This window comes from Protopterus annectens, chromosome 1.part0, assembly GCF_019279795.1.
Source record: "Protopterus annectens isolate FY-2018-M chromosome 1.part0, PAN1.0, whole genome shotgun sequence".
Taxonomy (NCBI): domain Eukaryota; kingdom Metazoa; phylum Chordata; order Ceratodontiformes; family Protopteridae; genus Protopterus; species Protopterus annectens.
In genome coordinates, this window is record NC_056725.1 from 491,500,690 (window position 1) to 491,528,226 (window position 27,537).

The following is a 27,537-nucleotide window of genomic DNA, read 5'->3' on the forward strand; positions in this document are numbered from 1 at the left end:
CCCCGATACCACCCACTGTAAAATAATTTGATTTATGACGTTTGAAATTTACCACATCAAAATTAGTCATCCCAGTTTCTAGATTTTCGAAGAAACCATAATTTCAAGTTTAAACTCAACTCCTTAATATACTGAAGGACAACATCCACAGGAACTACTGAAGAGGGTACAAACTTTAAAACCTTTATTTAGCACAGACCTTCTTGGTCTCATAAGTTCTGTTAGGAACATTAACAGTAACTCACATTACCTTCCGGTAAGTATTGCTGTGATCAATTAGACACTGCATCCAGAAATGGGGCAGCTTGGATGTTTTGCCCTACCACGTCTGTTTTAAGAAATAATAGTTCTTCAACCTCTGATGGATTTAATGCGCTCTACTAAAAGCAGAAATTCTGAGTCTAGTAATATGGATTGGGGATTCCTTTATCAAATCCATCAGTAGAGGCAGCCACAAAACACAGGGCTTGATTTCCCACTTCCTTAGTGCAACCGGTTTTCTGAACTCGTACACTGCATGGAGTTTAGCAGCTCTGCAAATTGTGGACACAAACAGCATCAGTGGCATCAACATACAAGTGTCACACAAGATTTACCATCATTATCCTGAATCACAGGGATAGTCAACATACTTCCTTGAAATTCAGAATGTTGAATTCCAATATACCCGATAAACAATGACCCTCAAAACTCCCTACTGCTCTATACCTAGGAACAAGCATTAACAGGGGTCTAGAAAGGGGCGAGACTGGGCAGCTGGGAATGTCTGCATTTGGCATTCTACAGTTTGGGATATGGGACATCACGAAGGTGGACTCCACCCCCTGTGATTCAGAATAATGATGGTAAACTGTCACACAGTCTGCAGCATACTGAAGCAATTAGCAGAAGCTTTGTGGAAAACAGTAAAATACTGCACTTGTTCACTTTTATGCAAATCCTTGGGGTGGCAGCATTGCCAAACAGACCACTTCTCTAGCCAGCACTCTCATGTTGGCAACTAAGTAATTCTCTTCAATGACAACAGCGTTCAAATTAAAGTTTTTTTTTCCAGCTTCTGCTTGTGTTTGTAAAATTGAAGTCAGGCAAGCTAAATGAAATTGCACATTTCTTTCGCTGTTCTTGGATTTTTTTTTCCAGACAAGTGCACCTTTCTGTGCACTGGTCTTAAACAACTGTAACTTTACAAAAGGTAGCATGTACAATTAATTTACATGGACAATAGACAAATAGCTGCTGACATGCACTCAAGTCAACTTTTATTTCCAGTTTACCACCAATTACGGACATCTAACTTTAGGTTCTAAAATAGATACACTCTGGTCAAGTATCATCCAGTGTAATGAGAAATTTGACATCATGTCCAGTGCCAAACTCTTGTGTCCACACAGTATAGGGTAAAAGCAAGTACACACACAGAAACAGACAGAGACACACACACACACACACAGAGACACACACACAGACACAGAGACACAGACACAGAGACACAGACACAGAGACACAGACACAGAGACACACACAGACACAGAGACACACACAGACACAGAGACACACACAGACACAGAGACACACACACACAGACACACAGACAGACACACAGAGAGAGACACACACAGAGAGAGAGACACACAGACACACACACAGACACACACACAGAGACGCACACAGAGACACACACAGAGACACACACAGAGACACACACACAGACACACACACAGACACACACACAGACACACACACAGACACACACACACAGACACACACACACACAGACACAGACACACACAGACACACACACACACACAGACACACACACACACACACACACACACACAGACACACACACACACAGACACACACACACACAGACACACACACACACAGACACAGACACACACACACACAGAGACACACACACACACACACACAGAGACACACACACACAGAGACACACACACACAGAGACACACACACACAGAGACACACACACACAGACACACACAGAGACACACACACACACAGAGACACACACACACACAGACACACACACACAGAGACACACACACACAGAGACACACACACACAGAGACACACACACACAGAGACACACACACAGAGACACACACACAGAGACACACACACAGAGACACACTTAGCCGTCTATACAACAGACGGCTGACATGTTATATGGTCATGGACAGAGCTCCCCTGTGAAGCAAGGCCCACATCTGCATTGAACTTTATATGTAAAATTTGAAACTACGTATATAAAATTATATACTATACAGGCAGACACATAATAGGAGCACAGACAGGGGGCTCGGGATCATGCACAAGTAGGATGCATGTTTAAACTAGCTGTACGTTGCTGGCCAAATAAACTTTTTTTTTCCATCTCTTCTTCTCCATTAAAAATGTCATTAAGGGGTATCTATGTTGAGTGGGCCTAAACACAGGAATCAATACCACTTCAAACTGAACAATTCAAGCAACATAATCTGCCCAGAGCTTTCCACATGGCAGGAGTTGAAGCTGCAATACAGGCAAAAAATGAAAACAAAAAAACATTTCAACTGCCAGCAACTTTAAAATACTTTTAGAAACATGTTAGCTTCGATCTGTTCAGGAAAGCAGTGGAACAATTACTCACGTAAGAAACTAGAGTGACAGTAACAGCAATCAAATAGGCTTTTTGACAGAGATGTAGTTTCAAGCACTGCTAGCTATATAAAGGTGGGCTTTAAAGATAGTTTTCAGTAGTCCTGGAGAAGAAAGATTTCTGGATCAATGGCAACCACAGCAATACCTAAATGCAAAGACTGCTACTGCCACATGTATTGTGGAGACCAAAAGAAATGCAGATATCCCTCCATGTAGCTAGTAATTCACTGGGAAAGAAAAAGTACAGTTGTATAAGATCTTACTACAACACTAGATGTCCTTTCCTTCACCGCTGCAGTATTCTTTACGTTTGGGACTCCCTGCTGTGGACGCCTGATGTCCGGCCAGTATAACAAAGCCTACTGTTGCTTTAAGGTACACTGAATGTCACACGTATGCTCCTCATATATCATAGGGCAGAAAGGTGACGTCTGGAATTGCCATCCTCAGAACGACTGCCCCAGTAGGAACACCAATCTAAAAGACTTGGGAGGTAACCAGTACTTCCAGGAAGGAAATGGACTGGGGGAGAAGTAGGGAGGGAGTGAATGCTGCAACAGTGAAGGAAAGGACATCTACTATTATGGTAATTGTATTATGCCCTCCCATTCACTGTTGCAGTATTCTATGCCTGGGAGAGTGCCAAAGCTCAAGAAGAAACTTTGGAGGTGAAAGGGGCAGCAGAGCCCTCTAAGAAGTCATGAAGCATGGCCCTAGCAACACCAGCTCTAGCTCTGTAGTGCTGGATAAAGTATGCACAGAAGTCCAGGTAGCTGCTTCAAGAACAGAATTAAATATCCAACCCCTTGAAAAAAAAAAAACACCAGAAGAAGCCACAGCCCTAGTAGAATGAACCTTTACAATAGAAGGAAGACTCTTACCATGGAAAAGTATAACAAACAGTAGCCTTTGAAATCCAAGAAGAAATAGTTTGCTTGGATACAGCTAATCCTAATTACCTAGGACGAAAAGAAAACCTGATCAGATTTTCAAACAGCCTTAGTCTTATCCAAATAAAAGCTGAGTTGTCTATGCACGTCCAGTGTATGCAGCACCCTCTCTCTGGCAGACTGTGGAGAGGGGAAAAAGTGGGCAAATGAATAGACTAATAAGTGCCAACTCTAACCACCTTAGGCATAAAAAGAGGAACACTATGCAAGGACACCTTGTCCTTAAAAAAAGGACAATCCATAAGGGCTTGAAGCTCAGACATCCATTTGGATGAGTAAGGGTCAACAAAAGAGTCTTTCAAGAATAATGTTGCAAAGAAGGTGAAGCAGCAGGCTCAAAAAGGAGCCACAGTCAACTTCTCCAAAACAAAATTAAGATCTCAGAGAGGGGGAAACAGGCTTTCTTTCTGGTAGGTCTCATACGAAGGGCGCCTTTAAGAAACTGTTTAGCTTCAAATCTAGAAGCCAAAGCAGGAGATAAAGGCAGACAAGCAGAGATGGCAGAGAACAGGCCAAACTAGCACTGAGCAATTCTCACAAATAAGACAGAACCAGAGGAACATCCACAGTAAGTGGGTCCAGGCTAAGAGAGAGAAAACCTCTTCCATTTGGATAAGTAGGATTTCCTAGTAGTGGGCTTCCTCGCCTCCAGCAGGACCCACAACAAGTCTATGTGGAATCAAAAGCCTATCACCCACAGTGTCAGCTGAAGAGTGGACAGGTGGGGATGGATGAGAGATCCATTGTCTTGTGTAAGTAGGTCCACCCTGTGAGGTAACTTGTGATGACTGCCCTTGGCTAAATGCAGAAGAGGGAACAAATGCTGCCACTACCAAAAGGGAGTTGTCAACAAAATTTTGGGAGCATCCTGTTGAATTTTGAAGAGGACGTTTGGAAAGAGAGGAAGGGAAGGGAATGCATAAATAAACATCCCCTTCCAAGAAAGAGAGAGGGCCCACACCAGAAGACCTGGGACTCTGGCAGGAGATAGAGGAAGCTGTCTGTTCACACGGGAGACAAATAGATCTACTTGAGAAGTACTCAACTACTTAATGTCCAGAAACCCATCCCTGTGAAGCATCAATTTGTGGGACTACGTTACGGACCTGCTCAGTGTCTGAAACAATGATTTGACCTGAAGGGATGTATACTGCCTGAAGAGTCTCATGATGCTGGGCAGCAAGTTTCCATACCAGGAGTGCCAACCAGCAAAGAAGGCAAGATCTTGGTCCTCCCAGTTTGTTTATATACCACATCACTGTGGTATTGTCTGCAGATACCTTGAGAGGCCCTGGAGAGAGAAAAAAAAAGGGGGGGGGGGATGAAAAGCCTGAAGAGCCAGCAGAAGAGCTCTCAACTCTGACACTGATGCGCTCCTTCTGCTGAAGGGGTGACCACACCCCCTGTACCTTCAGGGAGACAAAAGCTCCTCCCCATCCCATGTTTGAAGCATCTGAACAGCTCCCGAGAGGGAAGAGAGGGATGAAAAGGGAGCCCTGGATTTAGAGACAACTACGAGATCCACCAATGAAGTTCCTTCTTGGGACAAGGAAAAGGAATTACAACATCAAGAGGATGTGCATGTTGAAGCCAAACTGGCTTCAGAAACCACTGAAAACTTTCTCATGTGGAGTTTGGCCACAGGGAGCATAGGAGTGGTGGATGCCATGAAACCCAGAGCTCTCAGAAACTCCATGGCTGTAATGGAGTTCAAAGGAAGGAGATGAGAGTTAAGGCCTTTGGTGGAGGGAGGATTGCCAGAATAGGCACAGTCTGAATCATGCAACCCAGAAAGACATGATCCTAGGAAGGATTCAGTGAAGATTTTTTGAAGTTTCCTGTGAACCCCAGCCTCTGAAGAAGGGAAATGGCAAAATGAAGACTTCTGCAACAGTTTCTCAGGAGACCATGCTTGAATCAGCAGGTCATCTATGTAAGGAAATATCTGGATACGCTGAAGACAGCAAAAAAACAATCACAGGAGCAAGGCATTTGGTGAACACCCTTGGGGCAGTAGAAAGGCCAAAGCAGAAAAATGAAAATGCCAGGAAGCAAAGAAACACAAAATTGTCCTTAAAAGGGGATGCATCAGAATATGGAGATAAGCATCCTTGGGATCCAGAGACATCATATAGCCTTAGGTAGCAAAAGGAGGAAAGAGGCTGAAAGGACAACAGTCAAAAGGAGGACAACCTTCAAAAAAGTATTTAGATACGAGCGATCTAGAACTGGTCTCCAAGTACCCTCTTTCCTGGGTACTAGAAACATTGAGTAAACCTCCTCCCCCTTTGGGACACAGGTACTTCTTGAATAGTACCCAGAGTAAATAGTTCCTGAAGAACCTCTGGGGGGGGGGGGGAAGCAAGTTGTTCCTGAGGAGTGGAAGGAATGCCCACAAAAAGGGGGACAGGATTTCCACGTCATGAAATACCCCTGGTGAATAATGGATACAACCCATGAACTTTGAGTAATCTGAAGCCAAACAGAAAGAGAAAAGCAAAGAGAAAGAGGAATGAGGCTTGGAAGAGATGGACAGTCGCACAGCACCTGGTTTATCAAGAAAGGAAGATAGAATCCCAGAAGTTTGATAAGCCTTAGTAGGAGTCCGCTTGCTACTCTTTTTGCCCTTAGTAGGAGGGCAAGATTGCCTGTGAACAAACGCTGGCTTATTAGGGTAGTTTCTCTGAAATTTAGGTACATGAGACAGCCACATGTTAAGTTCCTGTAAGGCCTTCCCCTTATCCAGAAGGGACTTAAGCCAGTAGCGATTTTCACAAACATATATTTATTATCAAGAGGAGCATCCATCAACTTAGCCTCGATATCATCAGGCAAAGGGTGAAGCCTAAGCCAAGAATACCTCCTCATCACTGAACCAAAAGCAGCAGCCTTACAGAACGCATCTGCTCCATCATAACTACACCAGGAAGGATTCACAAAAAACATTTTTTTTAAGTTTACTGTGTACTCCAGGCTCTGAAGGGAAATGGCAAACCTCCTGGCTGATAAAATCAGCTCCAACTTTATTCCTCTCTCCCCACCTCAACCTTCCTTCAGGAAATGTCAAATATAACTCCCCCTACCATCACTACAGAACAGGTCCTTAATGCTCTAAGACCAAGAGCACTGCATCAATGGGCCCAGACAATATCCCAGGATGCCATCTAAATAGCATGAAACATTACCTATCAGGGCATCTGGAATTACTATTTAACTGTAGCCTCCAAAAAGGATTTGTGCCTCATGAATGGAGAAAGGCAACAGTCATCCCTCTGCACAAAGGTGGGCCATCTACAGACCCTGGAAACTACAGTCCCACAAGTCTCACTAGTCTTACATGTAAAGCCATGGAAAGAATTATCATGGAGCTGATCAAGAGAGATATAGTAAACCTCCAGACGCTGGACCCAACCCAGTGTGGTTTCATCAAGGGCAGATCATGCCTACTCAACCTGGTAGACTTCTTTGAGAAGGTCACCAAAACAATGGATGTGGGCATAATCTTTCACACTGCCTACCTTGACCTGGCTAAGGCATTTGATAAAATACCCCACTCAAGCATTGTTGAAAAACTCAAGAGGTTGGGTACAAACCCGTACATCACCCAGTGAATAGCCCAACTGGCTCACAGACAGGACCCAGAAAGTTAGAATTGGGGGGTCCACGTCTACAAAGAGGCCTGTCACAAGTGGAGTTTCAAGGGGATCAGTCCTTGGACCATTCCTTTTTGGCATTTGCTTCTCAGAAGTCAAGGCCAATGTCAGCAGTCTCTGGCTGACTAAATTTCCAGATGATTGCAAATTAGGAGCAGTCATTGAATCTTACACTGACACAAATGTTCTCCCGGAGGGACCAACACAGGCAAACAACTGGCGTTAGAGCTATGGACAAACTAAATGCCCAGAAATGCATAATAGTATCCTTTGGGAAGTCATCCACCCTGATAACTATCATACTGACAACACACCCCTTAGAGTTGACCCAGTAGTCAGGGACTTGGGGACATGCAAAGATAGAATGATTTCCTCACCACTGTAGACACGTGATGATCAAAGGCTAGATTACTATGTTACGCAACTTATAAATATAGGTATAGATTATAGGTTCATAGATTAGTACTAAGCTAACTGCCCTTGTGAGCCATTTTAAGCCTAGGCAATTATCCCTTGTGAGATTCAAACCCTATACCATGTATTTGTAAGGCAAACACCTTAACCATTAGGCCACCCTCCCAACCCGATGGCATTTAAGCCCAAGGAAGTCATTACTCCACTGTATTCGGCATTCAATAGACCAATCACTGAGTACAATGCCCCCTTTGTATGTACCTAACCAGGCAAAGCCTACAATTGGAACATCCACAGAGGTTCCTCACTAAAAAGAGTACAGTGTGCAAGTAATATGTCCTATGCAGACTGCCTCAAGGCCCTATCCCTGTATTCTACCTCCTACAGGCTTTTGAGGGGAGATCTATGCCTGGCATACAGGGCATTTTCAGACCCCATGCTGATGGGCCTCCTGCATATCCACAAAAAAACAGTACTAGCATTACTCGTTCTAAAGACTTAAACCTTGCCTGTGATATAAATAGGACCTGCTGGAGAGATGGGCATGTATCCCAGAGACTTCCCAGTCTATGGAACTGGTTCCGCATCCATGTGAAGCAGAGTTCCTCCCCAACCCAATTTAAGTGCAACTTGGACATTTGATGGGAAATGGAAATTCATCCCTGGTTTGGCACCCATGTCCCTAATGGAAACAAGTAACCTGTAAATGATTGATCTCACAGGCCCATGCTTAGACTTATCAAGGGTACCAGAACTTGTCAGAGATTTGGGCTGCATGGCTGGGCTTAAAAAGGCCCTTGTGGTTGTTAGCCTAGTAAACCCCTATAACCTATGAACTTAAATTATGAACCACTTGAGAGGAAGTCTCTAGTAAGGAAAGAGCAGAAGTTTTACCCTCCGAGTCTGGGAGATCAGAAAAATAGCTAACAAGCCTGAGAAAGAAGAGCTAACACATATCTGGACATATGGTTCCAATAATTAATAGCCCTAAAAACCAAGGTAGCTGAATTGTAAACCTTCTTACCTAGCCTTTCCATGTTTCTACTGTTTTTTTCAGAAGGCATAACTTGGGCAAAGGAAGCAATTGAGAAGGCTCGTCAGTGGCTACAGATACCACTGAAGGGTCAGCAGCAGGACATTTATACAACACAACTGCTATCCTCAGGCACTTTGAAACCTATCAGGCTTCTTGGCAGCAGGGGGCTGAGAATGAGGAAAATTAAGGGCATTGGAAAAAAGCATCCAACAAAGCAGCCAAGACAGGAGGTCTAGCAGATGGTTTCAGAGATTCCATCTTTAGCAACTCATTGCATCTCTGAAATCCATAAGAGGTACAAGTACAATCCCATTTTAAAAAATTCCATCATCCTAGAGATTGCATCCCCAAAGGAATTTTTTTGAAGAAGAAGAGCATCAGAACTACTGGATTCTTCTTCCTCTGACCCAGAGTCCAAAGGCAAAGGAATTTGGGAAGAATAAGCAAGGGATTCCTCATCAGAAGGACAGAGGAATTCTGTTCCTTAGGCCTTTTAAAGGGGAGCAGGAACAGAAACCCAGTGCGGTTTTAATGCCATCAAAGCATTAAACTGACCCCGAGTAAGAGCCTGCCACTCACTTCGGGTATTTCTAGGAGGAGGAGAAACAGGTTTAGTTTTTTTCTTCTTTAAAAGGAAGGTCTGCCCTATAAAACTTGAAAGGCTCTGATCCAGTACAGTATTTAATAACCGTAGTAGGAACTTCTTCCCCAACTAGAATCTGAGGAACACCCCTAGGCCCCTCGAAAATAAATCAACCCTGGTTCCCCCTGAACGTCCAAAATGGACAACTGCAAAGCCTTGTCAGACATGCTGCAAGCCATATCCTCAATGTCCTCCAACCGGGTCATGGCAGGGGAATCTGACAAAGCTGGGCGATCCTCCGGGTTCTCACCGAATTCAGGAGAAACATTCGGCAGAAGCTGGACAGTGGAAGATTCCAGTCTTAGTTTAACCCTCTTCTTCCCCTACGGCTGACACTCGGGCAGAAAGTTCCTTCCATTGTATCCTTAGTGAGAAGCTTAAAACACTGGTTCTCAAGATACAAGGCAAGAGAAGAAAGCCTACTATGCAGGGTCTTCAGTATGAAAGCCTGACAAATAGAACACGTTGTATGGTTGTGAGAGGCTCCTAACCAAAATAAACACTTACTGTCGCAGTCCTTATGGTGCATCTGTCTCCCACACCGGCATTTACCCTTCCTTGAGGGCACTAACTCCCTAAGCAACAAGAAAGCCAAGGGGAAAAAAAAACAGAAAAAACAATGGGGTACTTATCTGTAATGGCAGAGACTTCAGCAAGAAGATGTAGGTGTTCAACCGGAGAATGAACATACGTGTAACGTTTGGTGTACCACAAAGCAACAGTAGGCATTGGTATACTGGCCGGATGTCGGGCTTCCACAGCAGGGAATCCCAAATGTAAAGAATACTGCAACAGTGAATGAAGGACATCTAGAAATGTCCTAGGAAAAGAAAAGCAGCACAAGTCAAACAAATTTCACCTATCAGCTGACCTCTCAGATGGAGAGGGTAGAAATGGATTTTTCATCACCATATCCATCACAACAGGACCTGAACAATGCACAGCAAACCCAAGATACAGAAGCCTGAACTCACATGGTGGCTGCAGTCAGAGGGATATAAAGGGGAACGTCTATTTACTCATCCTCGTCCTATATATTAATGGGTTTTGCTTCTGAGTTTTAGGGAAGGCCAACAACTGTTGAGGCAGGTACATAAGGTATGGTTTAAATTTAAGTAAAAAGGTGTAAATCAGAGAGAAGTGACACATGACCTCTCACACTTAGAACTGGTAGAGTAAGAGCAGCTGTAATGACACTGGCCAAGAATGCCAAGGACAGATTTGCTAGACTTGAGGGCATTTCTCTCCCCACTGCATTCCAATTGAGCCCTGCACTAACAATTATTTGTACAAGTGGAAATGGTGGATGGGGTCATGTAATACTGAAAATTAGAAGATAATGAATTCCTCCCCATTATACAGCAGTACGCAGAATCACAGCAGGTTTCTTACATGGAAAGTCAGACAGCTAAACAACATTAAACTAGCAAGTGTCTTAGTTGAGTTGCAGCAAATGAAGGTTCACATGGCATTCCTACAAGAAGCTAAACTTACAAACAAAGCAGACAAGTTTAAAAATCCTGGAATGTGTGCTGGATAGCTGCATGTAATACAAAACCCTTTAGTGGTGTAGTAATTTTACTTAGAAATACCTTAGGTTGGCAGCTAGCTGGCCCAGCCCTCAACCCATTTCTAGAATTGACCCATTGCTGTTAATAAAAGGTTTAAAAATACATTTACGGACTTTTTTATTTATCCTTTCTTGACTGTTTTAGTCTCACATGGGTAGTGGCTTCTCCAAGTGAGACCAGAGATGGTATTTATACTAGTAGGGGAAATCTGGCCAAGGTATCTGGTATCTTCTTCCCTGCTCTGACAGGTGCCATGGAATCTTTTTACATCAACTTGAGCTACCAATTCAAAATACAAGGGACCCTCAGTTTAATATTTCATCTGAAAGATGACAATCAGGAGTGCAGTATTCCTTTTATGTTGGACGGTAGTGTCAGCTATCCAATAACCTAGTAAGGAAATTGAACCCACATAGCATTGTTCCCTCACAGCAAAAGGTTCTCCAATTCGATTCTTGACTGTGGTGCCTTCTGTGCCGAGTTTGCATATGAGCTGAGCCGCCCATTTTCAGTGGAGACCAGAGGAGAAAAGCTCCAGAAATAATACAAGTAATTATATTTGCAACATATTAAGGTAGGGTCACAGAAATACAGCACAAGTCAAAAACTTGTGCACAGCAGTACAATGCATAGGTAAAATAACAGTTAACAAGTACAATTTCCAAAACTTGAGAACAGTATATAGCATAGGCCAAACAATTAAAAGGTTTAGAGAATATTACACAAAGGAGTACAGTATAAATACAGTTTGCAAGAGCAAGTACAAGGAAGAAAAAGAGTTGGTTGGGAAAAGCAGATACAATGCGAAGAGTGGAGACTAGTTCTAGTGGGAGTTTGACAAAGGCAAGACTTGACAAGGGCATGACCAAGTCTTCAGGAGAAAAACCCAGGTTCTTTCTTAAACAGGTATTTATGCTGAATGCTTCTTATGTTGAGAGGGAGTGGTTCCAAGCATGGGCTGCAGAGTATATGTAAAGGGTCTTACCAATGTTTCTGTTGGGTTTAACTGAAGGAAGTATTTACTGGCAGTACAGTGGTGATTGGGGGGTTATAGAAGGAGACTAAACTGAAGATGGAGGGACAGGATGAGGGTTCATGTAGGATATACTGTGCAATATGTAGCTGGGATACATGTAACTGTTGGGAGAATTCTGGACAATGAAGTGACTTAAGAGCAAGACAGTGGTGAGATTTGTAAGGAAGGATGGCGGCAGATCCGGCAATTTTGTTATAAGCTTGCTCTAGTTTAGTGATAAGTGATGCTTGAACAGGAGTAAGGGCAGGAGCAGTGTAAAGAAGGCAGGGTAGGAGTAAGGCCTGTGCGAGGAAGGGTTTGGGAGAGGGTGACAGAAACTTTTCATCATGAAAGAGAAGTCAAGTTTCTGGTGGGTCTTTTTTATACTTTGTTGAATATGAATATCAAAATTTAAATTAGTCAATAATTTACTCCAAGTAGTTTACTATGGGGTCCAGGTTTAATAATGGTGTTGTTGAGAGAGAGGGGATATAGAGAAAGAGGCTTTATGCTGAGCAAGTGTTTTAGGGAGAAGAGAAAGAGTTGGATTCTATATGAGTTGGTTATCAAGACAGCCAGGTTTCGACAGAGGAAAAGGTTTGAGTGACAGCTAGTAGATCAGGGATGTTGTGGGCAGAGGTAGTGAGGGTGGAGTCGTTAGTGTACTGTAGAAGTGTAGAGAGGTTAGTAGCAGAGTGAAGTTTATTAGGGGGCCCAGAACTGATCCTTGGGGAACTCCAGTATTAACAGGGAGGAATGGAGAGAGGACAGTTTGCTAGCAGACAGACTGCTGCCTGCAGGAGAGATAGCTAGAGAACCAGTTGATGGAGGAGGTAGAGAGATTTAGGTCTGAGAGTTTAGTTAGAAGTTTAGAATGAAAGACGGTATCAAAGGCCTTTGAAAGATTGAGGAAAAGAATGGAGACGGGGAAGTTATTGTCACGGGCTTCAGATATTATTCGAGTAAATTACAGTAATGCAGTAGTAGCACTATGGTGGGGCCTAAAGCCATGTTGGGTAGGAGTGAGGAGATTGTTACCTAGAATATATTTGAATAGCTGAACATGGATGCACTTTTCCAAGATGCTGGATAGGTGGACAGGATAGCAATTGGTCTAAAGTTAGAGAGATCTATAGAGAGTCGCCACTTTTGTGAAGAGGGATAGTACAGAAGGATTCTCAAATGTCAGGGACCAGGGCTTCTGAGATGGAATGATTAATAAGAATAGAGACAGGGTAGGCAATGAATTGTGCAGCTATTTTTAGGAAATGAGGGGGTAGTTGGTCTGCTGAGGAAGAGCAGGGTTTATGTGTGTCAAGGAGAGATTTAAATTGTAGTAATTGGGACTGGTTGGAAAGAAAAAGCATTGGGGAAGAGAATTTTGTTATGGGGTAGTGGAGGTGTTGAGCGAGATGTACTGTTTTGTGCATTAAGTGTGAGAGGTGGACAAGATACCAATTGGTCAAAAGTTAGAGGGATCTGTAGAGTTGCTGCCTTTGTGAAGAGGATTTGATTCCGATTTTTCTGGATGGAGCAAAAGAATCCAGTCTGTCAAGGAAAATCTTATGAAGGAATTTACTGCCCCATTCAGAGGGAGGTGACAGAGGAAGGCTCAATTAATGACAGACAGTTTGGAGTTGAAAAGTGTCTGGATCGAAGTGGGTAAGGTTTCGGCATACCCTGTAAGTAGGGTATTTAGGTGAGTGTTGGGTGAATCTGTGTATGAAGGCTGGAGAGTGATCACTCAATGAGTTGGGAAGTATACCGGTATTATGATAAGGATTCAGTTAAGGACAGGTTTGGATGAGGAGTTTTTTTTTATTCTAGTAGGGGTGGAGATGTGTTGGTGAAAATCATGAAGGTTAACACTATGGGTAGGGGATGAAGGGGGACAGTTTAGTCCAGTCTATATCAGTGCCTCCAAGTATGACAGTTTGATAAAAGGGTGACAATTTAGTATATCAGCAGGTGAGAAGCAGGAATCGGATGGAAAGGGGGACAGGTTGATTAGCTCACAGTAAAGGATAGCAAACCCTCCTCCCTGTTTATTGGTTCTATCTGAGCGAAAGATGTTACAACCTGGAGGTAGGATTTCTGTGTTAAGAAGGTGAGGTTTCAGCCAATTTTCTGATAGGACAAGAATGTGATGAGATGTGTTACATATCCAGGACTGCAGGTTTGTTACTTTATTTACAATACTTTGAATATTTAGAGAACATTTTTTAGAGATTTGGAAGAGGAATTACTGTTAGGAAGGGGGAGGGGTATGACTAGAGATATTGTGCGAGGAAGAGTTGGGAGGCCTTGGGTTGGAGTGGATAACTCCATCCAAAAGAAGAGTGTTGAAGAAAGAGAGAAGAGAAGAGAGTAAATTCAGGGTAGTAGGAATACTAGGTTTCTGACCAGAGGAGTGAGATGAGTTAGAACAAGAAGGAACTTTGAAGAGGTCAGACAGTGAAATAGGGAAGATAGATGAGGAGATTAATTGTGGGTAAGAGATGGTATGAGTGTCAGGAATATAGGGGAGATTAGATGAGGGGGATTAATAGTAGACTGATGAATGGTAAGAGGTTGTTAGAGAGAGGAAGATAAAGGTGGTGAAGAGACAGAGTGGCCACATGACTGAAGAGTAGGTAGGGAGAGGGAAGCGTGGTACGAGTCAAGAATGCAGTACAATAAGTAGTGAAAGCAGAGAGGGTGCGACTAAAAAGGAAAAGTAGGAGTTAGTGAGGAGGGGAAGGGGAGTAGAGAGAATGTAAGGGTGGAGAGATAGGTGGGAGTGGTTATAGGAGTGAAGCAAACATTAGATTAGTTAGGGAGGATGAAGGGGAGTGGTGTGCAAGAGTATATATGTAAAGAAAGTGGGGTGGTTGGGAATTGGGGTAGAGTAGGGGAGCAGAGTGAGCCCGAGGGAAGCAATGGCGAACGGAGCGGGCAAAGCCAGGAGTAGAGCTATGTTGGACTTGCACTTAAATTTATCAGTGAATGAGTGTGCATGCCAGTGTGTGGTAGAGTTTCTGTGGCAGGGATAGCCACCCAGCAGCATAAACCTTGGCTTTATAGAGAATTGTCACTACTGAAGTGACACCCTGACCCCAAAAAAGGGGTGTGTGCAAAGATGGAATAGAACCCACAGTCTCTGCAACAAAGAGTAAAAAAATTTGGCAATAAATACTGGGGACAAGTGGTATAACATGGTAAGTCTAGTATCATTTTAAGCATGACCTATGACACACTGCTAGCTCAGACAAGAAAGACAGCAGTAGAGGAAAATAATGCAAAGAATTTTAAAGGATAAACTGAACAAGGCAACTAGGCATTACATAGTAGCACTATGCAGGGGCATGGCACTGCAGGGGGAAATTAAATCTGTGAAAAGAGGCACTGAATATACACTGCAATATCAGAAATGTGAAAGGCAGCAATTTCTTTGAACAGTTAAATCTCCCAAAATTTCATCATCCCACCTCAGAGAATATAAACTAGCTCAGATTACACAGGAACTAATCAATGAGGAAATTTACATATTATCGGTCTGCCAAAGGATTTAGGATTAAGACATTTTCCCAAAGAGTACATATGAGGCCCAACACAAAAGTGGACCAGCTTTAGGCAAGAGCTGAAGTAACTCACCCTATCTGAATGTGTGAGGAGCACGGCTGAGCAACATTCTCACCTTAGAACAAATTAAATATATTCAGTGTAATTTAAAAAGGGAAGGCCTCCAAACCGGATGGTGTTCAGGCAAAATGGTATAGGGATCTGAAAGAAGTACTCGCACAGATATTAGTAATCAGGAAAGTCTATGCAAGAGAATATTTTCTTGCATAGCTAAGACATTCAAAGTGATTAGTGTTTCTAAGGCCTGGTAAGCTGCCTCATGAGCCACAGAATTATATGCCCATTTCATTAATGCTGGTAGAGCCAACACTACTGGCTAATATTTCAGTCCTTTGGTTAAATTAATGTCTACCAAAGCTTTGTATTTGGAAGACAAAGAATACAGGCACCACTTAGGTACTTCTACAACACAGGGCAACTGTGCAACTGTGCTATCATGTAGACACTCCTTGTGCCACCTTATTTAAAGGCTTCCACAAGGCATTCAAATCTGCACAATGGGACTATTTATGGCAGGTAATGGAAGCCTTTGACTTTCCCACAAGGAGTATATGCAATGGTGTAAACTTCTGTATATCATACTCTGGTCCATATTACTAGAATGTAGCTTCAACCCCCTTTTGGCTGTATAGCGGTAAGACAGGAATGCCAACCTTCCCCATAGTTATTCATCCAAGCAGTAGAGCCACTCAATATGAGGACCAGCCAAAAATACAAGCACTGGGGAATTCCATACTTTAAAAGATAGATCAGCCACAGATGTATGGTCTGCAACTGACTGCACACTCTCGCATACACCCCCTTTTACACATTCAGGGAGACAGAGGTGCCCTGTGAGATTTTGGCACCTTTTCAGGGCATGGAAACAATATGTAGAAGACTATGCGTTGCTGCTTATCTTTAAAACAATGAGCTTTTAGAGCTAGGAATTCAATGGAGTACAAATACTACCTAATTTAGGGATCAAATTATTCTTTTAAACTTATCTTGCTCCCAGCTGACAACCTCACTCTTCTTACTAACCTTATCCAAAAAACTGCAATTGAACAGGTTAAAAATCACCTCTCACCTAAAAATAAATGCCACCCGCTTGCCCATCCTCCCAAGACTTTGTTCATAGCTAGGCGTGTCCCACAAATTTCCTCACATCCACAGACACAAGCTGCAGAAAACTCAATTTTATTTGGGATAGTAAGCACCCCAGAACTGCTAGGAAAAAAAAGAGGTACTCTGTACGGAATCTAGAAGGACAACTATAATCTCAAAATAGTTGATACACAGGTGTAGGACTCCTGAGAAGTCCATCTCCTCTCAGGCCATCCCCCTTCTGAAGTACCCACCTTCAACATAAGGGTAGATTCACTTACTGTAACCACTACCACATAACTGTAAAAAGGACTCAAATGTCTGAAACTGGTACACAAATTGATAAGGAATGTACAGGTTTTGGGAAATCCAACCTAATGGCTGAAAATATCTGCTCCTTGAGAATGTGAAGGGCTGCCAAACTAGAGTGTGCAGAAGAATGAACATGGAAGTAGCTACAAGGCTTAGTTCCAGGAGGTACACTGCTGCTGTAAGATAGCAGGCAGACTATGCTGCTCTACTGCATCCTCTCCAGAGGCTAAAATGCTTGGAGTTGATGTACCAGTGGAACAGACTAAGAAGGTTAGCAGTCAAATTGTTCTTAACTGGGACTTTGCAGTAAAATGTATTCTCTCTTATAAGGAGAAGTACACTAATTTCATTAGAGACTCCCTCTGCATAACAGGAATGTCTGAGTACTGCAGCCAGATGCAAGTCAACTGGACAGAAGTACCTTGGTACTATTCAGTTGTAGGTGGGCTACTACCATGGACAAGCACTTCGTGAACATCCTGGAGATAGAAGTGGGGTGAAGAGTGAATCCAGAAATTATAGCAGTTGGTTCCCATGCAAAAGCAAAGAAACTTCTAGGAGGGTTTAACTATTCTAATGAGCAAGCATCCTAAAGAACCCAACAGCATATCCAATCTCTTGGTAAGTGAATGAGCAATTAAAGTGCAACTGGAAAAAAAAACATTTTTACAACCCCTTAACTGGGCCGATAGTGTTACCGACTCTAAAAATCTGAAGGAGGGCCCACCTGTATTATTGGGGTCTTATGTAAAACCCCTTTCAAAAACATTTAAACATGAGCCTGCACTGAAAGAGGGGGATCCATAGGCAGACATTATGAAATGGCCAATAAATTATCCTTGGAGGAATAAGAAAGGCCACAGGATAGTAACTCACAAATATTGTACAACCAGAAGTTAACTACCCCTGAATGGATGTTAATTAGGTTGTTAGAACCAACCAGAAAACCTTTTTCATTTACTAATATACAATTTTCTAGAAACAGGCATTCTTGTCTCCATTAGTACCTGTTGCACATCCTCAAACATAAGGGAATTAAGACTATCTTCCAAGCAGTCAACTGGAGTTAAGCGGGGTCGGGAATGCAAAGCGGGGTCGGCAATGCATCAAACACCCCTGATGTTGTCTGAGTAGATCCAGTCTATGAGGAAGCTTGTGATAACTACAAATGCCCATTTCCAAAAGAAGATTATCACTACACTGATCTCAGGGGATTCCTTCTGAATCTTCAGAAATACCCTGAATAAATCCAGTGGAAAGAGTGAAAAAGCATATAGGAACAATACTGTCCAATGAAAAGAAAAGGAATCTGTTTTCCAGGCCTTCTTGCATGGAATCCTGGAGAAGAATCTTGCCAGTCAATTGTTCAGGCAGGAGGCAAATAAGCCTGCTTGAGGAACTCCCACAGCTGGATTAAATCTTGGAAGGCTACCTGATCTAGTTTCCATTTAATAGGTCTACCCTAGTCCTGCTCAGCTTGTTTGCCACACAGACTTGCTCTGACAGAATGTAGGATGCCTGTAGATTGAGGCTGGGCTGTGAAGCTATATACCAAAGCTAACATGGCTAGTCTACAAAGGGGGGGTACGACCAGTTTCCCCTTTGCTTGTTCATGCACGACACAACTGTGGTATTGTCTGCAACAACGTGCAGAGGTCCTGGGGAAAAAGATGATTCACAGAGTCAAGTGCTTTGATCAGGGCAAGCATCTATTATATTTGAGTGCTTGCAGTGGGGTCTTTGGTATCCCACACCCTATGCACTTTTCTCTTTCTGAAATTGCTCCCCAAGCAAACTTCGAGGCATCTGTGGTGGCTGACTAGAGGGAGAAGAGGAGATCTGCGGTCTCTAATAAAGGATTTCCATTCCGTCAAACCCTAGCACTGAGATTTGAAGAAACAAAGGATATTGGTGCTGGGACCAAAGAGACTTCAGATACTACTGTACCTCACTCATGTAGAGTCTTACCAGGGGTATCATGAGAATCAGATTCTATGATACCCAAAATCCTGAGGTATTCCCTTGTAGTGACCAAAGACACAGTGGAAAACCATAAATAGATCTACATACAGATCCAAGTTTTTTTTCCCCTGTGGAAAAAGCTTCTTTGAACCGAGGTGTCTTGACACCCCAGGAAAACAGTTCTGTGTAAATGAGTCAAAAAAAACTTTTGAATGTTCTTTTGGAATCCCACCTTGTACAAGAGATCTCTCACCCAAGTGAGATATTCCTGACACTTTGAAAATGGCTCTGCAAAGATAAGCAAGTAGACTAAATATGGAAAAATGTGGATACCCTGTAGCTTGCAATGAGCTATAACTGGAGCTGGACAATCTGGATTATCCACTGCACTAAAACAGGTTTACATAGTGTAAGACGGAGTAAGGCAGATAAGTGATAATGTGATCTAGCACACAAAACCTTAAGAAGTCTGGAAGAATAGGGATGTGATAACCATATTTTAAATCTAGTGTTACTAGGTAACATGAATGAGGAATAAGAGGTAACAAGTTAAGTGACAGCATTTTAAAACTTGGGCACTATTACAAACAGGTTGAGAAAATATCCAGAACAGGTTGAGAAAATATCCAGAACTGGTTTCCAATGGTTTCCAAACATTTTTGACAGTAAAAACATCCTTGAATAAAAGACATAACCAGCTCCTCCATCCCAGGAGGAAAATATCACTCCCTGGGGGCACCATGTGATGGACAGGTTGGGGGGGGGGGGTCCTTATCCTGGGGATGCGTAATTACCCCCTGGAAAGGAGAAATTTCCTCCTATTGCCATCTGTAACCTTGATTAATGATCTTCAGAATCTGCTTGCCTGAAACTGTTGCCAAAGAGAAAAACGGAGATCAAACTTTTTGGAAAGGAAAAGGGGCTACCAGTGTAGGAGGAGGGATACAAATCAGACTTGTTGGACTGTCCTAGGTTTGGGGGGGGGGGGGGAATCATGAATTATTTTGGGAACTTCCTTACAATTTCCTCTTAAACATTTGTTTATCTGCATTTTGTTGAGACTGCTTATACTGTTTTTTTGGCAAAAATGGAATGAGAGGTTAGACCATCCCTTATAAAATATGGAAAAGGAGGGCTGATCCATAGATCAACTTACCAATCTCACACTTTTTGATCACCTCTGCAGCAGAGGGGCCAAAAACAATCTCTACCCAAAGCAGAATTTAAAGTCTCATTTGTATCATCTAAGAGGTTCTTAAGAATGCAGCCAGGCAACCCTCCCCCACAGTACCAATGGCTGTAGCCCTTGAAGACAGACACACACTGTAAACAATGAGTAATGATTTGTTCAACAGAATAAGCTAATTTAAAGCAGGTATTTCCTCTCAAGAAGAAAAACAGCAGTCACAACATACAAACATTTTCACAAGTACTCAGAATAAACATTTGAGCCTGACAAATTAAAATTCTTAAAAATCAAAGTTGCAGAAGGAAAAACTTTCCTCATCAATAACCTTCCTATCGTATCAGAAAAGTAGGACAGGAATTCTATATTAGAATATAAATATTTACCAGCCGTAGGATAAAATAAAGCTATACCTGCTGAGTCAGGTTTGGGAAGAGTGTATGAAAACTTAAGACTAACAAACTTTATACATCCTCACCTGCATTTTTAGAGGCAGCTGGCTGACTTCTGCTTCCTGCTCTCAAATTTTCTTTTCCTGAATGACATATAAACCAAGTTAATGGTTAGAAAAAAGAAAGGAAGAGACCCTAACATGGCACTTATCTGTAGAAGGCTTGTCAGTGGAACCAACTCTTAATGGACTTGCATACCGAAATCAAACTGTGTATTCACACTGGTGGCAAAGATGCTCTGAGGATTAGGTGCTCATACATCACACACATGTACCTTACTCCTTGCGCATAGGACATACCCTAGTAATCTCCTATAATCCTATGAAGTATCGACCCGGTCGTCAATTTAAGCCTAGCCATTTCATCCCAATGTAATACCATACAAATGCTAGTCAATACCAAAGATTGCATTTAGTGACGACTGCCCATGTCCAGGAGGAATGTGGGCTCTATCCGTGGTAAGAATACACAGCTCCAGCCACTTGTCCATGTTCCTCTTGACAGTGTCATAGACGTGTTCACATGAATTGGTAGCCTGTTCCAAGGACGCGGCAGTCGCTGGGAGAAAAATAGGACATGCTAGAGGGACAGATCAAGTTGCAGGCCACATTTAGTTCCCTGGAATGGGTATCCCTAGACCGGTTTGATTTATAAATATGCAGCAAGTTAATTAGATTTGGTTCTTGGATTGCACTGTAGGCCAAGGATAAGTCTCCTCTAAGAAGTCTATACGATATGGAGTATAGTGACAGGGACTTTGTGTTAGGCACATGCTGGAGTCCCCTTGATGATCTTTGTTAGAAACCTCTCAGGTCTCTCTAATTACTGCAAGGTGCTTAGTACAGTACATGCCAAAAGGGGTTTTACACTCAATTATGGGTCAGACAAGAGCAGAGTTTATGGGGTTATAAATTCTGCTCTTGATGTGATGCCTTTACTAATCAAGTGTGCTATGTAGAAAGCTTTCCTTAATACAGCAGAAACACAGTGGTCGAAATGAAGGCGGCAGTCACCTTGTGATCCCAGGTCCCTTACCACTTCATGGGTACTTAGGCTACTGTTGATATGATAGTGTGAGGGGACACTGTTTGTGCTGAAGGGAATGATGATGCATTTCTTTGCATTCAGTTTGGGTCTGTGACTAATACACCAGTTGTTGGTCTGCATGAGGCCCTCCTGGAGTACACTGACTTCATTTGGGGATTCAGTGATTGCACCTAGTTTGCAGCCATCTGCCAACTTGGTCAGGCACAACCCCTGAACTTGTGAGAAGTATACACTAAACAGTAGGTAGCCCAGCACTGACCCCTGTGGCATACCACTGGTTACAGGTCTGCTGGTTGATGTGGAGTCCCCCACTTTCATAGTGTGTATCCGATTTGTGTGACAGTTGGCAACCCATATTAAAAAGAAGGGGGTTTACATTCAGTTTGCCAAGTATACTGGTAATGCCTGAATGTGGGATTGTTGAAAGTCTTCGACTGGCCAAGGTATGCTGTTGTGCACAGATTTGCCCTCATCAATAGCCTTTATCACATTTTCAAAGAAAACCATCAGATTTAACAGGCAGGACTTGCCCTTCAAGAAGCCAAATTGGAGCCGGTTTGGAGGCCACCTATGTATTTATGAAGTCTATAATGATACTACTATGGCCTTACAGATGAGGCTGGTCAGGCTTATTGGTCTGTAGTTCTCTGTGTCTGTTGCTAGGCCATCTTTGTGGATGGGAATTAGTGTTGCTGTTCTCCATTCCACAGGAACAAAGCCTGTGGTTAGGCAATGATTGAAAATGGTATTTAGTGGTGATGCTAGTTCATATCTTAGCCTTTTTAGAAGATAGCCTGGGATGTCATCTGGTCCCATAAATAGAAGTTATGTTCTTACCATAACGTTCCATGTTAGTTGTCTTCTTCTCGCCTTCTTCTTGCTGGATGGGTTCGGAGCCGACCTCGGCTCCGACTCGGCCACTCTAAAAGCTCGAGAGTTGGTTCCACCGGCTCGAGGCTCCCCTTATATCCCACAATGCTAGGCGTGAGTTACCTCAGATCTCGTTTGTAAGCTAACCCCAGCTTATAATAGTATGAGAATAACTATAAACCAAGTCCACCTCTAACCAGGGAGAAAGAAGGGTGACCTATATCCTCATCCAGGAAATATGCACAACAGCATATGCCTAATAAAAGAGGTGGTAGAAAGAGAGGTCACAATCACAACTCCTCTAGGTCTGTCCAGGCCAGGGGGCAGGAGGGTGGGACGAAGAAGAAGCAGAAGAAGACAACTAACATGGAATGTTATGGTAAGAACATAACTTCTATATGTTAAGTTGTCTATCTCGCCTTCATTCTTGCTGGATGGGACCGCATCCCTAGCACCTTGTCCCGGGTGGCCTAACGGACCAGACTCCTGAGAACAGTGGAACCAAAGTTAGCTCTATGCCTAGAAGCTAAATCCAACTTATAATGAGAAATGAAAGTGTGAGGAGTAGCCCAAGTAGCCGCTGCACAAATGGTGTCAATAGGCAGTCTGTCTTGGAAGGCTATGGAAGTAGCCAAAGCTCTGGTGGAATGGGCCTTAGGTTTGTTAGGCAGCTTTTGGTGTCTAATTTCATAAACAAGGGAAATCAGAGATGTTAGCCATCTAGATAATGATACCTTTGAAACTGAAAGTCCCTTTCTGCCTTCTGCATAGGAGACAAACAGCTGGTCAGATTTTCTGAATTGTTTTGTTCTATCCAAATAGTACCTCAACTGACGATGAACATCTAGCCAGTGTAATTTTTGTTCAGACCTATTGGAATATTCTGGAAAAAAGACAGGGAGGTCAATGCTTTGATTTAGATTTGACGTCGAGACTACCTTAGGCAAAAAGGACGGGTTCGTTCGTAAGGATACCCTGTCCTTATGAAACAATAAATAAGGAGGTCGACAGCTGAGTGCTTGAAGTTCTGAAACTCTTCTAGCTGAAGTAATAGCTACCAGAAAGAGAGTCTTCCATGATAGCAATTTTAAAGAACAGGAGGCTGCAGGTTCGAAAGGGGGAAGAATCAAAGAAGTAAGAACTAAATTTAGGTCCCAAGGAGAAGGAGGATTTCTTATAGGAGGTCTGAGAAGAAAAACTCCTTTCAAAAAGGCTTTGCAAAGCTTGTGGGACATTAAGGCAGACTCAGAAATACCCACATGAAAGTTAGAAATAGCTGCCAATTGAACTTTAAGAGTAGAGGGAGATGAACCTGCATGGAAGAGTTCAGCTAGAAAATCAAGGACTATTTGGATGGAAGCAGTGAAAGGATCTATGTCCCTTCCTTGAGCCCAATATGTGAAGCGTTTCCACTTACTCAAATAAATCTTCCGAGTGGAAGATTTATGGGAAGCTATCAAAATATCTCGAATGGAGTGAGATAATTGAGGAAGCCTGGCTAAGGTTGGAACTGGAGGAACCAAGCAGTGAGGTTCAGAGAGGGAGCGATGTAACTGACCCGACTGATGGATCAAAAGATCTGGAACTAGGTCCAGATGCCAAGGTCGCTCCAATAGAAATTGATGTAGAAAGGGGAACCACACCTGTCGAGGCCAGTAAGGAGCAATGAGGATCAATGAGGCCTTCTGAGCGATAGCTTTCTGTATCACTTGAGAGATTAGTGGGAAGGAGGAAATGCATACAGAAGTCCCGGGCCAAACTTGGACTAGAGCGTCTCTGCTGGGCTGGCCTGGTAAAGGGAATAGAGTGAAATAATCTCTGCACTTGCTGTTTTGGGAGTAGCAAAAGATCGCAGCAAGGCTGACCCCACTTGAGGAAAATTTCTCTCACAACAGAGTCTTTCAGAGACCACTGTGAGGCATGAGGATAGCTCTGCTCAACTTGTCCGCGATTTGATTGGACTTCCGGGATGTGCGCTATCAGAAACCGCTGAGAAGAAATCGCCCATTGCCACAATCTGAGTGCTTCTCGACACAGGGGGTAGGACCTGGTTCCGCCTTGTTTGTTGATGTACCACACTACAGACATATTGTCTGTCTGGATTGCAATCGTTCCCAAGGGAAGAGAGTCTTGAAGGGCTTGCAACGCTAAAAGCACTGCTCTCATCTCCAGAACATTTCACTGCTCTCATCTCCAGAACATTTATGTGCAAGTGGCATTCGTTTGGTTGCCATGTGCCCTGGACCGTCCTGCCCTGATAATGCCCCCCCCACCCGATCAGGGAGGCGTCCGTTGTCAGAGTAGCAACTGGAGGGGGTGGAACAAAGGGTCTTCCCAACAAGAGCTGAGGGGAAGACATCCACCACATGAGATGATTTCTGCACGCCTGCGTGATCATAATGGTGTGGGACATTGGAAGTTGCTGGTATGACCATTGTGTAAAGAGCATCCATTGAAGGATTCGCATGTGGAATCTGGCTAATGGAAGCAGAGGTATGGCACGCCATAATTCCCAACACTTTCAGCACTAACCTGGCTTTGATTCTGTTGTTGTTGAAAAGGAGTGAGACCAGTTTGTGTATGTCTGTTATTCTCTGATCCGTTAGTCTCGCAGACATGTCTACTGTGTCTAGATTTGCGCCTATGAAGGTAATAGTACGACAAGGCGACAAAACAGACTTTTCGCAATTTACTGAAATGCCTAACTTTTGACAAATGCGAAAGGTGTAATCCCTGGCCATCAGAAGGAGATGCTTGGTGGGAGCTGTGAGGAGCCAGTCGTCCAAATATGGAAACACCTGGAATCCTTGTCGTCTCAGGTGAGAAGCTACCACTGCCATGCATTTGGTAAACACGCGGGGGGCAGTGGTGAGACCAAAGGGCAGGGCCCTGAATTGAAAATGACTGGTTCCCAGCCTGAAGCGGAGGAATCTTCTGGAGCGCCTGTTCATTTTTATGTGATAGTACGCATCCTGAAGGTCTATAGAGCACATCCAGTTTCCTTTTCCCAATAGGGGAAGGATGGACTGCAGCGTGACCATCCGAAATCTTGTTTTCTTGACTGATCTGTTCAAGATACTGAGATCCAAAATTGGTCTCCAGTCCCCTGTTTTCTTTGGAACTAAAAAGAACCTTGAGTAGATTCCGGATCCTTGCTGGTCTGCTGGAACTGGTTGAATTGCTCTTTTTGCAAGCAGCTTTGAAATTTCCAAAACCGCTAGATCCCTTTGAGCGGGTGGAACATCTGGAAGGGATTTTTGATTGGTTCGGAATGCGAAGAAAGGGATAGAATAGCCTTCGAAATGACGGACTGTACCCATTTGTCTTGAGCCAGGGATAGCCAGGCTTCTGGGTACAGTGACAATCTTCCCCGACTGCCTCCGAAGGTGGGCAGTCGGGCAACACCTCAGGGCTGCTGAAAGAGCTTATCAGAGAAGGCTTCTCGATTGCCCTGGTTCTCGGAGCCCCCTGCCTCGAGGGGCGCCTACCATTGTTATTCCGCCTGCCTCTGGCGGGAAACGACTTTCAGGCCAGGCGAAGTCCCTTGAGATTGTTTACGGAACCACATTTTCCCACTTTTCTGGCCTTTGGGGTAAGGCCTAGAAGGAGTAGAAAAACGGACTCCGACGGCAGAAAGAGTCTTGCCATCAGTCTCGCACCTAGTCAAGGTTTCTTTCACTTGAGGACCAAAGAGAGATGATCCATCAAACTTGTAATTAGTGAAAGACGCCTTGAAGGGGTCCACAAAATTGCATAGCCGCATCCAGGCATGCCTACGTAAGGCCACACCCATCCCTGCGGCCCTACTCGCTCCATCAGCCGCATAAGAAAGGAGGCGCATGGAGGAGTTGGCTATGGAGTTAAGGGTAGCCAGCTGAGTGTTCATCTTATCTTGAAAACCCGCAGCTGTAGGGTCCTTCAACATGTCACTCGCTTCTTTAATCAAGTCCCTTTGAAGACGAGTAAAATGGCACAGGTAGTTCAGCGAACGCATAGCAAATGTCGCTGACGAGAACATCCGCTTCCCGTACCTGTCCATGGACCTAGATTCCTTGTTAGGTGGATGGACAGGTACTGAAGGATCAGCTAGTTCCTTCTTAGTGGCAGCAGCTACCACCATAGCATCCACAGAGACTCCTTTTGTCAAGAACTGTTTGTCTGCTGGTGCCGTTATGAATTTTGAGGGTCTCCTGGGAGTGGGGTCCACTGAATCAGGAGCCGCCCATGCCTTTTTAGCTACCACCTGCATGAGGGGGTCAAAGGGGGGAGACACCCAGGAGGTGGAAGGACGAGAGCCAAACGCCTCAAGGTACACAGATTCATCCTCCGAAGGGTTGAGGGCTGGCCAATTTCCCCTCTGTTTGAGGATTTCGAGAATGTCTGCAAAGAGACATCTTCAGAAGGGGAACGGGGAACCCTCGAATCATCTAAATCTGTGTCAGATGTGATGGACTCAGGTGAGTCAATGTGTTTCCTCTTACACTTCCTCTTCCGAGGGGGCTCTTCTGCCAAATCAGGAGAGGCCTCGAAGAGGATGAAATCCCACAGGGGTTCCTGAGGAGCTGGCTCTCTGCGGTCCGGGATGAGGGAGTGAGTCGACTTGACCTGAGGCACCAGAGAGAGGGGGACGGAGCCGACTGTGGAGTAGAGCCAGGCTCTAACACACTCCGCATGACCTCGAACGCACCTGTCAGGCAAAGCCAGAGGTCCCCGCCCAAAGCTGAGAACCTCCCTCGGCACCGACAGTGATGGCTCGAGGCGATGTCAGAGCCGAACTCACCAGCGCAAGCTCCGAGAGGAAGAGCGGGTCGGACAAGGGTCCGATGCCACTCACCCCTCGAGCCGACGAGGAAGTTCGCCGAGATTCTTCGAAGAAGAAATCGGAGCCGACGACGGAGCCGAAGACATCTGTATCGGCTCGACGCTACCACAGTCTCGGTTCAACGCCTGCCCAAGCTCAACGGAGTCGGAGGAGGAACATATTGATGGACAGGGGCAGGCATCGACTTATGAGTCGGGCTCTGAAGCATTTGGGCCAGTGCCTCGGACTTAAGA

The 27,537-nt window shown here is 43.9% G+C and overlaps 1 protein-coding gene across 4 annotated transcripts in view; it reads right to left on the reverse strand.

Moving 5' to 3' along the window:
* The window catches only part of MRPL14 (mitochondrial ribosomal protein L14), a 209,067-nt gene that overhangs the window by 43,188 nt on the left and 138,342 nt on the right, over nt 1-27,537 (reverse strand). The window contains exon 1 of one of the 4 annotated variants that reach the window (XM_044060705.1): nt 20,592-20,612. The exons of the other annotated variants lie outside the window; for them this stretch is intronic. Coding sequence (XP_043916640.1) covers nt 20,592-20,597 — 6 coding nt within the window. The 5' untranslated portion in view covers nt 20,598-20,612. Of the gene's footprint in view, nt 1-20,591; nt 20,613-27,537 lie in introns of those variants that run through there. 4 annotated transcript variants of the gene reach the window in all.